The sequence below is a fragment of the Oryzias latipes genome, chromosome 9 (genome assembly GCF_053564925.1).
Source record: "Oryzias latipes strain Hd-rR chromosome 9, Olatipes_Hd-rR_3.1".
In the NCBI taxonomy this organism is placed as follows: Eukaryota; Metazoa; Chordata; class Actinopteri; order Beloniformes; family Adrianichthyidae; genus Oryzias; species Oryzias latipes.
In genome coordinates, this window is record NC_136245.1 from 31630843 (window position 1) to 31645649 (window position 14807).

Genomic DNA, 14807 nt, shown 5'->3' on the forward strand with positions numbered 1-14807 from the left:
TTCCTGTTTTCTAGTGTGTCGGGTCATTGACCAACTCACCGTGTGGATGTTAGCTGCGTTCCCTTATTTATTAAATGTGTGTTTTGTCATCAAGCCAAAAGCTCTGCCTGAGGTGACATTTAAGTATTGTCACTTCTGCCTGCTGGATACGCAAACAGACTCTAAAAACCTTCTTAGTTGTTTCAATCAAGGCCTGTAACCTCTAAAAAACCAACACAGCTATGGTGTCCAATTCATGCCTAAACTATTTGGCATCACACAGCCGTCAAATCTTCACGATCACGATCAAGAAAATAACATTTAAATTCTGCACATATCTACATCCTGAACCAGTAACCAAAATATCTTTCTAAAAAAAAAACAGGACACCAAAAAAAATTAGGTTAATTAAGACAGAAAGCCTTGCAGTTTTCTTTGTTTCCACACTGTCCAGACAGAAAAAAATAGAAGTTGTTAACTGAACAACCCATTTATCTTAAGTTGGTATATTATAGCAGAAAAAGGGAGGATCTGGTTGCTCCCCCTAATTATAGTGACCAAGGATTCACCCTGGAGGCAGACCAGAAGGACTCAATAAGAGTGTAGTGGAACTTCACCTTAAGGTTCTCAAATTGAAATACAAAGAAACTAAATATAATATTTTAGTCTCAATCTGAAAGTTTGAAGAAGAAGAAAAAGTTCCAAAAAGGATTAATTTAATCTACAAAAAGGTGCTAGAACCTAACTGGACAGACAACATAAAAAACAAGAATGTTTTCATGTTTATGTCTTTAAAAAATAAACCCATAATTTAAAAATGTTAGCTTTTTTTCTCTTAAATCAAACTTATCTTTTCTGAGCTGTTTCTCCACATTTTCCCACATTTTGTCCGTGTAGGCTCTGCAAGCATTTTTTAATAAAAATGTATTTTTTGATCAATTGTTTCACCTGATGTTAATAATGTTAACCATCACAGACCAGAGAGAAGATTCAACTTAGTAGAAGCAACAGAAACCTTTTTTAACTGTGGGACACACAAACGTTTTGCATTTCCTCAGCAAATGCAAACGGACAGAGAAGTTTGTGAGGGAACGTGAGGTTTGCGGTCTTTGACATCATTCCGGAGGTTTCATCGCTGGTCTCTTCCAGTTGGTGGCATGAAGTCAAGCTATGAATTTTTTTTAATAGAAGAAAATCAACTCTGACACTTAAATCTTTATTATTATTGTTGTTGGTTGAGGAAATTCCATTGAGAAACAATTCAATTTCTTGTTTGACATTGAACAGATTGATACTAAAAATAAAAATGGTTAAAAACTGGATAGAAAATTAAAAGTCATCAAACCAGAAAAGTTTTTAGCAGCAGCTCTAACTTGGTGCACATGACCTTTGACCCTTAAGGCTTCATAATCTATAAAGCTGCATCTTCAACAATATAATTTAAGTCAAAAATATTCATGTTTTTCTGCACATTATGAGAGTGTTTGTAGACGTTGTTGGTTCCTGATGACTGGTAAGAATTGAAATGTGTTGGAAAAGAAAGAACGTCTTCATTTGCAGCTGGATTTATTCTCACTTTTGATTTTTACAATTTATGTCAGCACAAAATATTTGAATGTCGAGGCTTTGAAAAGGTAAAGTTGTCAATCGGACGCTCCAGAATCCTGAAGTGAGACTCATCCTGGAGGCCACTTCATCTGTCTCCCCCCCAGGACGTGGACGTGGAGGTGGTAGACCGACTGGGCGCCGTGCTTCCCGTCATTGATCACTGAAAATACAGACGAACCGTCAGACTTTCTGACCACAGGGTCAAAACACAGTGGACGGATGACGTGGCTCACCCACTCGGTACCCGTCACTCAGGGATTCCTGCTTCGCCACGTTTTTAGCGACAACCAGCAAATGTCCCAGAAGCTGGAAGACGGGAAACAAGAGGCGTTAAGAGTCCACTTCTCTGGTTCTGTGAGTTTTATCAAAAGCAGAAAGGGCATGGATTCACTTTGTGACAACATCTGGACTTTGGAGGAAGCTGCAGTTTGGACCTGAGAACTGGAGCATGGAAAGAGGTCAGGAGTGGACGACACGGATTCATCCGAGTGAACCCCGTCACTCTGCACTGTGACACATATGCAAAGCTGTCTGGACCTGCATATCTATGAAAACAACTTTATTTAAAGGAAGTGCAAACATGACCTTTGAAAAAAAAAAATCAGCTTGAATCTATTTTAAAAGTCCTAAAACGAGCAGGACTTATGACAGACGTTCGACCTGCTTTTCTGGAAAAGTGCTGCAGTCTGATTCTTCGACCGGTCGGTTTGGATTTTTGCCGTTAAAGTTCCCTTTTCTGCTTGACATGTTCAGTTCTTACATATTTCTCACATGTGACTTACAAAGATAAAAAATCAAGTTGGCTTATAAAAACATGAGAATATGTTTTGTTTAATGTATATTTTTGCTTAAAAGACCCAAACAGATCATCCCTTGATCTATTTTTTTAGTGTTCCAGTTGTCTTTAAATTATGATTATGTTGTTTTTAGGCAATAAAAAAAAACTGTGTTGTTTTTAGGACATAGTTTCTGGAGGACAGTAGTACTTTGAAAATTCCCCTCTAAGTTGTGGCCGGGACTATTAGTCCGGAAAAAAACAAGAACAGCCCCACCCCCCACCCCGTCACCACTAACTGAGAGCTCTCTGTCTACAAGCTGTCCTGCTTGCTTACGATCTTTTTCAAATGCTCTTTTTATGTCTGCGCCTGTTTCAAGATTTAAATAAAGAAATACCCAGATCAAAAAATGCATTTGTAGGATTAATTTTCTTACAATTGCAACTAAATTTTATAGGAATAAAAAGATAAACCATAATGGATACGTTTAATCACTAATAGTAAATATTAGGGATGTCCTAGTCTGGTTTTTTCATCTTTTGATATCGAGTCCTGATGCTTTTGTAAACAGTTCTCATAAATAGTGGGAAAAGAAAAAGAAGCCCCTCCCTGCTTGTCCAGTGTGAACACCATGTACGAGCGCTTTCTTGAACGCACCTCAACTGATCGCTGAGCTTGTCAGCTCATCCTGATCTAGAAAACCCGGCGACCACTTCAAAGCAACGATCTTAAGAAAGTAACGCAACAATTCTGAGACTCAGCATGTTCACATTTAAACGTTTAAAACAGAAATGAAGACTTCAGAGCTGCTCAGTTAAAATCCAGACCTATATCATCGGGCTAAGGTGCTTCTTTTTTACCCTAAGGAGATCCTTGATTCTGTCTACTTTTGCAACAAAAACCAATGATCTAGTCTTTTCACCCAGCTCTCTGGAAGCTCATCACACAAAGCTGTAAAACCAAATTCAAAACAGGCACTCTGTGAGGAACGTCTGCTTCTGAGTTTATGCCTGCAATATTCTGAAACCATGATATTAAGCTTCATTCATATGCCTTAGCAGATTTCCTGACAGCCTTATGACTTTTCTCCTACACTGATAACTGTCCAAAGAGTGAGGATCAGGCACGCACACTCATAGGGCCTTACGGGTCCTTGAACACCTGCCCTCTTTGCCTTGTATTAAAAATTGCCCTAATTAGTGTATAAATATTAATACATTCCTGTTAGAGATACCATAAAAAAACACAACATTAAATATTGTTAAAATTTCAGCATTCCAGGGAAAAATGTTTTGGGATATTTTGTGTTTAAAATATTACCATCTGCATTAAACTTGATTTGTGTTGATTATGCCTGCAGCACATTGTGTCAGCATAAATAGCCTCCAGTGTTGTATTGCTTTGATGACATCCTGTGATAAATAGAATGACCTCATGTTGAAAATACGTTGTTTGTATAAACAAAAGACAATTTTACCCACACAGGTCATATAACGGAGAAGGTATCTATTAGTACTTTATTTTTAAAAGTTACTTAATTTCCATATAATCTAAAGGACAAGTGTTTGTTTTTGGTGCCCTTTTCTAAGTTTGAGCCCCTGCCCTCTAAAATCTTGTGCACATCCCTGGTGAGGATCCATCAGGAAAAAGAGCCCACCTCTGCATCTGCATCTTCAGCAGCACTTATTCGTGGAATGGGGGTCCTGGGAATAACCAGGAAGTGGACGGGCGCCTGTGGACTGATGTCTCTGAACGCCAAACACTAAACAACATCAAATCAGAAACATTTAAGAGTGACTTTGCTATTTAATGGATGAGGACAGGTGTGGCACGGGAACCATAATTTACCATATGGTCTTCATAAATGATATCTGCAGGGATGCTTTTGTCAATCACTTTGGAGAAGATGGTTGGAGCTGAAAACCTTTTGCTTGCCTCTTCTGCCAGTTTCACCTCATCGTGTTTTGTGCAAAGAGTTTTCTGAAAATGAAAAAAAGGGTACATTAATATTAAGAAATTAACCAAACATGCTTTATCCACTGATTTAAATAGAAACCCATATTAGGCGTGCAAAGCACAGGTTTTCCACGAAGCTAAAATGACAGCTACCTTAGCTTGACAAACACGGTGAACACGGCTGAGCTGAAGCGCTCTGCACCCAATCTGTGCTCGGAAAGCATTACAAAAATTCATAGCTTTAAAAATCCCCTCTGCCAGGGAGTGACATTTACTTTTTGGACAAAAACACGGCAGTGCAGGGCACCAACTTCTCCACCATAGCTATCGAGCTTGATGCTGCCTTCAAATAAATCAGAAAGCTCAAATTCCATAATAGACCTAGCCTTGACAAAAGTGTACAAGTTCGAAAGTTTAAAAAAAACCCAATCGATAATAATAAATTAAATCTATATAGTGTACTTAATATTTACGATGTAAAACGACTTTAAAATGCACGATGTTCACGTTAAAAAGAAACGTCGAAATTTATGAAAAAAAAAATAACGACGTTATCTCAAACACACAAAGTGTACATGAATGACGTAGTTGTGCGTACGAGGTATGTTCAAGAGCAGCAATGTTAAACGGCCTTTAAACGTTTTACACCTCTTCTGAACGCTTTAAAATTATCTATTCTGAACTAGAAGATCATAAAAATAAACATTTAATGAGTAAATTGTCAGAAAGTACTAATTAATTTTAGTAAATGCATAAGTACATTTTCCGTCGTTGTTGTTTTTCAGCAGAAGGTGGCGCTACGAAGGTATACAGTTAGTATGAGGGTCAGTGACCCGGAAGCACAAACTCGACAAACATGGCGTCTCGCTGCAAGCTGCCCTTGCTGTTCCCTAAAAGCCTGTTTAAGAACCTGCGGTTTGTCCACACTGAGGCTGCCGTAACGCAGCCTTCGTATCCGCCTGTAGTCGCTTCCCTTACCGCTAAGAGCAAGTCCGCCAGGCTGCGACAGATCGATGAGCAGATTCAAAAGATATGCGCCTCTCCGGTGGAGGAGAAACTGTCGCTCATCACCCGCATCCAGCGGCAGAAATTTGTGGTATATCCCCAGACGTTCGCTCGGAACGCGGATCGATGGTACCAACACTTCACCAAGACGGCGTACATCCCAGGTTTACCCGAGAAGTTCTCTGTGGACAGCGGGGAGGGGAGCTCTCCATCACCCGCGGATCAAACCGAGATCACTGGCATTGACGGTGATGCGTTTGCGGAGATCCGCGCCCTGGTCACCCGTGTGATCCTCCAGGAACACTGCCACATGAATAAGAAACGCAAACCTTACGTTTACAAACATCAGGAGCAACAGATGGGACCTTTTCTAAAAAATCTGGTGGCTGAACTCACATACAGTTTGGCCAAGTATAACCCGCTGCTCCTATCCTCCAGTCTCGGTAAGTGAACGAGGGGAAATGATAGAACGTGAACGCATCACAGTTCTTATGGAACAATCTGGACTATTAAATAAAATGCAAACAAGGGGATTCTCAAAATAAGAGCAAAGTTTTTGTCCCTGTTCTTGATGCAATCAAAAAGAGAAATGTCTTGTTATTTTCTCTCTCTAAATTTACTGTTTTATTGAACCTTAGTCAAATAGGAGGAAAATAATTAAATGAAAGAAATACAAGGTCATAGGCTTTCTGAATCTGTTTATACAAATATTCAGTTTTTCTCCTTAGCCCTGTTTATTAGTAATGTTTCGTCTCGTGTTTTTGTCAGACTTCAGTCCACAGGTGAATTTTTACTGGCGTAGAGGGCAGAGGATTATACCAAAGGGGCACCGTAAGGGGCGGCTGGAACCATTCCGGTTTCAGATTGACGACAGCCCTCACAGTCAGATCCGGATAACTCAGCAACTACCACAGGTAACAGCCATGCTGACAGCTGATGACATCACAACAAAATCCCATCGGACAAAAAGAAAGTTCCTGAGTTTGTGGAGATAAGAAAGAATTGCCTCCACACACAATGAATATTCACCATTTAAATTAAAGGAGTTTCTGAGAATTATTTATAAAAGAGAAAATAGACAAAAAGCCACAGATTCAGAGCTCATCAGTCAATAAAAAAACATTTTTGTTCCTTTAAAGTTTAATCCAATGGAGGCGTCTTACACGGCTGACGTTCCCTTGGTTCCTCTCGCTCCAAACCTGATGCCCCTCTTCAGGAGACAGTATGACAACCACATCTTCACAGGTATCAAATATAAAAACAATAAGTTCTTTAAGGGAACAGAACTAAGACTCCTGTGATTAATAGCAGCAAATCTGCCAGTTGTCTTCTGTTTGTAGCTAAGGGTCATTTCTAAACCAGATCAGTTAACCAGGTACCTGCTGATAATCAGACTTTTCAGTCTGATTTAAAGCAACCGTCTTTACAATAGAACCACCGTCCTACCTGTTAATGTTCTGAACTGCTTTATGTCTTCAACCCAAAGACATTTCAAGCTGAGTCAGACAAAGATTCTGATGAAATTCAGGACACTTTTTGTTCCATCAGGTCAGAGTTTGAATTTCTTCTTTTGATGAATCCTCTTGGTCGTTTTAACAGGCGCAAAGCTGCCCGACCCAGCATGCTACGGTCACACCCAGTTCCATTTGGTACCCGACCGGTACCACAGAGACCGGATGCTGAAGCAGCAGCAGTCTGATCAGGTGGAGGTTTTCCTGAGAGCCAACGCCCTCGCCAGTCTTTTCTCCTGGACAGGAGCTCAGGCTGCGTACCAGGGTGAGTTCTCCACGCAGGAGACGCCTCTTCCTGCCACTGAAACCGTGGACGTTTAGTTTATCAGGTCCTAAAGGCCAGTTGATGGTTGAACTGCCACTGATCTTCCTGTTCATCCTTTGACAGGTTTCTGGAGCCACGAGGACGTGTGCAGACCCTTTGTGTCGCAGGCTGTGATCACAGACGGTCACTTCTTTTCCTTCTTCTGCTACCAGCTGAACACTGTGGCTCTCTCTGTGGAAACAGATGCTAACAACCCCAGAAAGAACCTTCTGTGGGGCAGCCAAAGCCAGCAGCTGTTCCAGACTGTGCAGGACGGAGAGGTGCTGGGTCTGAACGACGGCGTCATCAAGCTTCTGGTTCAGTTCCTCATGAACCGGCCGTAGAGTCCAGTAAAATCTGTTCTGAAGGTTTGGTTTTTCATGGCTGTTAGACATGCAAAAGGTTTAAAGTTGAAGTTTATTTTGAAAACCAGAAAATGATCCATGGCTGCTGTCTTCTGCCCTCTGGCGGCAGCACGATGTACTACATCAAAGAGGAGGGAGAGAATTTTCAAATTAAAAGAACAATTTCCAGATTGTATTAATAAAAAAACGAATTCAGATAAATTGTGTGTTCATCTTTGATTTCATTTCATTCAGTAAACTGAATTCATATAATATTGTTGCTGCTCTCATTAAATAGATTTCTTAGTGTTTGGATATGTTGGTAGTTCCTAAAGGCAGTGGCGCCACCAGGGGGTGGCCAGGGGTGGCCATGGCCACCCCTCTCCGACACCTGGCCACCCCAGTGGCCACCCCAGTAGCCACTATAAGCTGTGGTAGCATCAGTTGTGCGTTTCATCCCAAATGCACAGCCAGCAAGCGGCAAGTCGCTCTGATCACCTAAACCGGCCCTCACCCCCTCCCCTCCCTGCTGCCCTTGAGTGCGCAGACATCTACAGAGGAGCCGCTGGACGCAGAATGAATAAGACGCGTGGTTCACTTCCGCGTTCGAACCCTCAGATCCTCTGGGCCGGTCAGACAAAAGAACCAGTCTCAGTCACTAAAGATGAACTTTCTTTATTACTTTTTCCTTAAGTCCAAAACGGCGACTGACCGCGCGTGTATGCGCTCCACACACTCACACGCGCTATCCCCCCTCTCTTCCTGCATCGCGCGAGCACCGGTTTCAGCACGCACACACACGCGTGCGCGCGAGAGCGCACGCACGCACACACAATCACACATCCCAAAATGCTACGTTTCTTTTCCTGTTAAATATTTTCCGTGGGTCTTTAACAATCTGTTTACTGTACTTTAGATCTGTATTGATAGATAGATAGATAGATAGATAGATAGATAGATAGATAGATAGATAGATAGATAGATAGATAGATAGATAGATAGATAGATAGATAGATAGATAGATAGATGACTTTATTAATCCCACAATGGGGAAATTTCATTTATCTATGGCAGCAACACGACATTCAGAAATAATCTGTATAATATAACATCAATAAAGGACATCACAAATGACATTTATATTAAATAATTAAAAATATCACAGAAAATTATTATCAAAAATTATTATCAAAAATTAGATTCTTATTAAATAAAGAAATACATATTAAAGTGCTGGAGAGAATGAGGAAGACAAAGATGAGACGGCATCAGAGGAGGGACAGTCAGTATCATTGGTCAGAGAAGCAAGGCAGAACTCAGCATAAGGGGCTCCACCTGTTCCTGGACCAACTGGTGAAGTTAGAATTATGTTACCCTATTAATAAAAATGTTTCATGATTATAAGTCTGAATAGAAATGTCTACAGATATAATTAATAATTAGAAGGATATTTTTTTTATTATTTCAGAACAACAGATTTCATTTTTTGTTCATTATAGATATCTCTCAGTCAAGAGCCGAACACCCCAAGCAGACACACCAAAGCATTAAATATAAACAAAAAATATATATCAGTAGTAGTATCTACTAATGGTATCTACTAGTATCTATTAGTTATTATACTAGTAGTATCTACTATAAGTTCATGTTCTACAAAATATCAGTAGGCATTTATCTTTCTGTTGGTTTTCTAAAGGTTGTTTTACTACGTTTGGTAGAATGAATTTTAAAAATATAGCTCATGGTTTTTGTGTGCCACCCCAAGATTTAATGTGGCCCCCTACTGGCCACCCCCATGAAAAATTTCTGGAGGCGCCACTGCCTAAAGGTGTGAGAGTTCAGCTGCACAATCTCAGGAAGTGTGTGAGTGACATACTTGGGACAAAAAAAGACCTAAAGAGTAAAGCTGCTTAAAGACTAAAGTTTAAACTTCTGTAAGGTTTAAATGAATTTAGGGTTATACTTTGATGTGAAGAAAATAAAAACCTTTTTACTTTGAGTCTTTTTTACTTTGAGCCAATAAGCAAAGCTCTCAATTTACTGGTCAATTTTCCTCTGTAGCAGATGGTCCAACAAGTGACAAAAGAGTGATTTAGAATTTTATTGTTTTAAAACATAATTTAATGTTTTTTGGGTGAATATCACTAAAGATTTAATCTGCTCCTTTTTTCTGATTTTCCTAATTGAGTTCTACTTTCACAGAAATATCGTCCTGTTGTCCTCTACAGTGGACGTGTCGGGGAATTACAATAAAAAATATTTTTTAAAAATTTAAATTGTAAGGAGTTTTTTAAGGCCCAAATGGATAGGAAATCACACAAAAACAAAAATTGGGAGACACTTTTTTTCCTCGGTTCTCAGGAGGATACACAAAAATACAGATTTTCTGCTAAATCTAATCATCTGGATTGATCATAGAGTGATAAAAGATAAAGATTCAGTGTTTGAAGGGAATTTATTAACAAAACATCAAAGTCACATTTTCTGGATCACTGTGGATTCATTTTTATCTTGAAGGGAAAAAAAAAAATCAGAGAATTTATGGAAACAAACTCAATATGTCACATTTCAGTTTCCTATTATTAAACTATTCAAATGTACAAATCAGTTCTTATACAATGTTTTAGAGTTAATTGTTGCACAAAAAATAATGAAGATTTTCTTCTGTGTGAAGAAAATCTGATTATCTGGATTGAAACAAGTGTGATGAAAGAAAAAAATTTCAGTTATTTATTTTTTTTAATGACAAAAGAGTCAAATCATCTCAGTCGGACAGATTTGGAGTTTAGAGGTTTTTGCATCTTCTGATTTATTAACTTCAAAATATGGAAAAAGTTTCTCAGTGAAAGTGTCTTTGTAAGTGTAGATGTGAGTCATGTCTTCAGGGTTGTAGAAGGACACCTCCCCCCTGTCATAGTCCAGCTGGACTCTGATCTTCTGGAGACTCTTGGTCACAGTGACAGTCTGACCATCACCGTTTGTGTATTTTCCATTACGGTGTAATAAACACCAGATTCCATCTTTTGGTGAAGCAGAACATTCTCCCTTCCTGTTAACAGACTCTTTAGTCACACCAATGAGCCAGAAAGGATGATCTCCCACCTCCACCTCCCAGCTGTGTTTCCCTGATCTGAAGCCCTCAGAGCCAAAAACATCAGGATATTCCATGTTTCTCTCTGGATTGTTAGGAAGCTGCTGAGAAGTTTCTCCTCGTCTCACACTGGTCAGATCATCAGACAGATAGAGCCATCCTCTTGCAGTGTTTGGATCCAGGAGGACCGGACTGAAGTGGACCTTCTCCTTCATCTTCTCCCAGACTCTGAAGGACAGGTTGCCCACATGTTTGGCCACATCTATCAGAGCTCCTGAGAGCAGCTGTGGGTCTGACAGCGAGCTCTGGGCTCTGGCTCTGCTCTGAGTGTCTTTCCAACTGCTGAGGAACGCCTCCTTGTCTTTCTGCAGCTCTGCTTCAACAGCACTGATACTTTCTGACAGAGAGGACATCTGCTCCTGGATCCTCTTCATCTCTCCCATCACAGTCTTCCTCTTCTGCTCCTCTTCCTCCCTCAGAGCTGCCAGTCTGGACTCCTCTTCCTCCTTCAGGAACTGCTGGAGCTTGTTGAACTCTGCTCTGATCTGTGTCTCTGTGGACAGCAGCAGCTTCTTGGAGTGTTGAATCATCTGATTGTATGTTTCCTCCACTTCTTTGTATTTGATCTTCTTGTCCTGCAGAGACTTTAAGTCAGATTTCAGCTCCTCCTTCAGCTCTCCGACTGCTTCTTCTACAGGAACCACTTTGTGACTCTGGTGCTGAAAAAACTCACAGACAGAACAAAAAGCTCTCTGCTCGTCTTTACAGAACAGTTTGGATTCTCCTGGATGTTTCCTGCAGACCTCCATGAACTTCTGCTCTCCTGTTTTTGTCTCTGATGATTCAGATTTCTGTCTTCCAGCAAACGAGTCAGCAAGTTCCTTCAGGCCAAAGTTCACAGCAGGATGATCTTTAGAAGATTTTCTTTTACAGATGGGACAGTTTTTGTTCTGAGTTTGTTCCCAGAACTTCTGCAGGCAGCTCCAACAGAAGTTGTGGTTGCAGCTCAGAGTTACAGGATCATTGAAAGTCTCAGAACAAACGTGACAGTTCAGGTATTCAAGAAGAGCAGCTCTCTCAGCCATTTCTGACCAAAGTCTTTCAGACTCACCAGCTTCTGTCTTGAAGTTCAGGATGAAAATATTCCACAAATCTTTGTTTTTCCAGCAGAGATTCAAAGACCTTTAATGGCGTCTGAGTTCAGTTCAGAAAAGTCATTTAACTTTCAGTTTCCTCAGAATTTATTTCCTCAGTCTCAGCCAGTGTTGACAGATAGAGTCACTGTTTTCCAGCCCAAACGTCATCTATAACCGCCAGACCCAGGCAAACGGAGCTTCAGTACATAAGAACCCAACAGCCACAAAGCTTAGCGTAGTCCGCTATTATATGTTCATAAGGCGACCAAATCATGCATACCCGCCCAAAGCCAGTTCTACCCGCAAATTTAGAACCAAAATCGCCCAATTGGGCGGAATCACAACGATCCAATACAGAACAGTTCAATACAATAATAGGAAAAGAACAGGCCAGGGGGTTGTTATTACTTGTTACACAAAGACATTGAAACTGACGCACAGGTCCAGAGTTTTAATCACTTTCTTATTGTCAGAAGGGTTTATTGTGTAAGCAAATAAGATAAAACATTAAGCTTGTATCTCTTTCTTCATGACTTTGGCTCAGAAGTGTTCGTGATTTTGAGTTTGATTGATCCAGGATTGCTCTGCGTTTGCGTTTTGCAGGGCAGTGAAGTAACGAAATTTCCTCCCAGTAGTAGTAGGGCTACCAAATGTCCAGCAGAGGGCGCTTGGTCTTCTCTAGGATTTCCACATTCCAGTGTTGCCAGATAGGGTCACAATTTTCCAGCCCAAAAGTCATCTGATAACCGCCAGACCCAGCCACAAACTGCCCAATGTTATCTCTAGTTATCTCTAGGATAACTGGACGGACCGCGTTTTTTACTGTGGCTAAAGGCATATATAGAAAAATGAAAATTAAATAACAATATTGAAAAAAAAAGAAATTACTACATTTCCAAAAGTTCTTAAAAAATGGGCTAAATCCGCCGGACAAAATCCGCAGTTCTACATTTGACCTTTAGATGGCAGCAAATATTCACTGCAGTATCATCAATAGAAAAAGAAACTTCCTGTCTCACTGTGTAATCAACATGGCTGCCTCCGTGAGAACGTTTGTCCGCAGTTTGTCCCGCAAAAATGCCTGTTTCACCGCAGTATTGCGGCGGTCAGAGTGTAGGGGGTTCACCGGTGCAGCCGAGGACCGGAGCACTCACTTCGGCTTCGAGACCGTATCCGAGGCGGAGAAAGCAAGCAAAGGTGAGCGGAAGAAAAGCTCCAGGGTTTTAGCTAGAAAACTTTATTGATAAAAACAATTAATCAATGTGGTTATGGGGGGGTATGACTTATATAGTTTAACATAGACAAAAAGTGTATAAATAAGGAGAGAGGCAGTTCTTAAATTATTATTTATGCAATTTTAAAAGTTTCTTTTGTTTAAAATAAATGTTTATGGAAGTACTTACACATTTTTATTATATGTATCAAAATATCTAAAAAAAAAAAACAAGTTTCAATGTTTTTGTCAGTAATTTCAAATGAAAATTCTCACATTTTATCCAGAATCATATGAAAATATTCATCAGGTTTGTGGTGCAGCAGCAGTGGTCTGAACCCACATTTGAAGCTGCAGTTTAATGTTTTAATTGCAAAAACAATCTGTCACAAACAAACCTAAATAAAGTCAAAAAGCAGAATTTCAATCTTTTAAATGACACAGTAAAAACTTTATTGAAATAAAGACAGTAATGAATATTGTGTCTGCAACCCACAGACTCACATTCTCTGTGTGTCTGTGGGTTGAGTTTTGGTTCTCACCTTAGGAACAACTAAAAGGTCAAAGCTGGAGGACCTCAGTGTCTTTGAGGCCTCATACTTCAAATACTTCAAACTGAGACCAATGAAACATTTTTAAACCTTGAAAGAATCTAAAATTTTATCCATAGATTTAAACTTCAGGCTCGTTCTGCTTTCAGGCGCTCAAAGAGGCTCTTCGGGTCCTTAAACCTGGCGGCAGGTTCCTGTGTTTGGAGTTCAGCAAAGTGACCAATCCTGTGCTGGAACGGTAAGCAGCATGGTTCGATATTATATAAACTACTCCAATGATCTGGTTTTAGTTTTCATATTTTCATCCTAAATCGATCTTGTTCGCTGAAAAACAATTTTCAGTCACAAATAAGTGATATGAAGGGAACAAAGGTGGAACGTTCATGAATAAATGGTCATTTCAGCGCTCAGCACTGCAGCTGAAGTTTGTTCCTCCTCAGGCTCTACGATGCCTACAGCTTCCAGGTGATCCCAGTTTTGGGAGAAGTGATCGCTGGAGACTGGAAATCTTACCAGTATTTGGTGGAGAGCATCCGCAAGTTTCCTGACCAGGTAAAAGCCCCGCTTGGTTCAGAAACTGTCTGGAAATGATCGTCATGCTGTGGAAAAACATCTTCAGGGGTTGAAAGTAGAAGCAGCACAAATAAACTATTTCATAATTTCTGTTACATTTGTTAAAAAACTGACTTTTTTTCTGAGTTTGAAATCAAAGTTTTCCTTGTTTCAAACAGTTTAGTGACTTTGTGGATCTCACTGAAGTCTGTTGTTTCTGTGAAGGAGGAGTTCAAAGGCCTGATGGAAGACGCCGGGTTTTTCTGCGTGCAGTACTTCAACCTGACTGGGGGGGTGGTGGCTCTCCATTCTGGCTTCAAGCTGTGAGGAAGAGCGGCTCTTCATCTGCGCGGCTGATTTCTGAGATGAGGCGGAGTCGCATTTCTGTTCCATAGATGAATTTGTAAAAAGATATTTTCAGTCCTGTATCACAGAGATTGTTGAGTTTATTAAACAAAATGCTTTAAATTAAAGCCAATCTGTTTGACGTCACGGGTTAAAAAAAGTTTTATTTGTTGTCAGATATGAAAAGGTTTGTGATGTCATACTTTAACGGTGAATTGCAGCTTCCATGGAGACTGAGACTCATCTTGGTCTCATAAAAATGTGCATCAGAGTTCTTTACAGGAACTTCAGGTTCTTGTTGCTTAGCAACCACAGAGACCCCCGTCCTTGTAGTCTTCAAGGTCACTCAGGTAAAATAGCAGGTGAACAGATCAGCACAGAGTTATTAAGAAGTGCTTGTTGATTGACAGATGTTCATGGCGGCGTTGCAATAAAG

General features: G+C 40.2%; 4 protein-coding genes across 4 annotated transcripts; 2 read left to right on the plus strand and 2 right to left on the minus strand.

Annotated features, from left to right (window-relative positions):
• Positions 1-1528: 1528 nt before the first annotated feature.
• Positions 1529-4680, minus strand: hint2 (histidine triad nucleotide binding protein 2). The gene is made up of 5 exons (XM_004072079.5): positions 4473-4680; positions 4212-4343; positions 4021-4125; positions 1821-1893; positions 1529-1747 (listed from the first exon to the last, which is right to left on the minus strand). Exons 1-5 carry the CDS (start codon positions 4554-4556, stop codon positions 1656-1658), a joined length of 486 nt encoding a protein of 161 aa, XP_004072127.1. The 5' UTR covers positions 4557-4680; the 3' UTR covers positions 1529-1655.
• Positions 4681-5133: 453 nt separating this feature from the next.
• mrps30 (mitochondrial ribosomal protein S30) lies at positions 5134-7705 on the plus strand. The gene is made up of 5 exons (XM_023958234.2): positions 5134-5767; positions 6093-6238; positions 6464-6569; positions 6924-7100; positions 7224-7705. Exons 1-5 carry the CDS (start codon positions 5176-5178, stop codon positions 7481-7483), a joined length of 1281 nt encoding a protein of 426 aa, XP_023814002.1. The 5' UTR covers positions 5134-5175; the 3' UTR covers positions 7484-7705.
• A 2390-nt stretch (positions 7706-10095) lies between these two features.
• Positions 10096-11801, minus strand: LOC111947867 (nuclear factor 7, ovary-like). The gene has a single exon (XM_023958232.2). It carries the CDS (start codon positions 11657-11659, stop codon positions 10238-10240), a length of 1422 nt encoding a protein of 473 aa, XP_023814000.1. The 5' UTR covers positions 11660-11801; the 3' UTR covers positions 10096-10237.
• Positions 11802-12719: 918 nt separating this feature from the next.
• Positions 12720-14557, plus strand: LOC101158254 (2-methoxy-6-polyprenyl-1,4-benzoquinol methylase, mitochondrial-like). The gene is made up of 4 exons (XM_004085234.5): positions 12720-12907; positions 13624-13712; positions 13915-14026; positions 14252-14557. The coding sequence occupies exons 1-4, from the start codon at positions 12788-12790 to the stop codon at positions 14351-14353; spliced, it is 423 nt and encodes a 140-aa protein (XP_004085282.1). The 5' UTR covers positions 12720-12787; the 3' UTR covers positions 14354-14557.
• Positions 14558-14807: the final 250 nt, after the last annotated feature.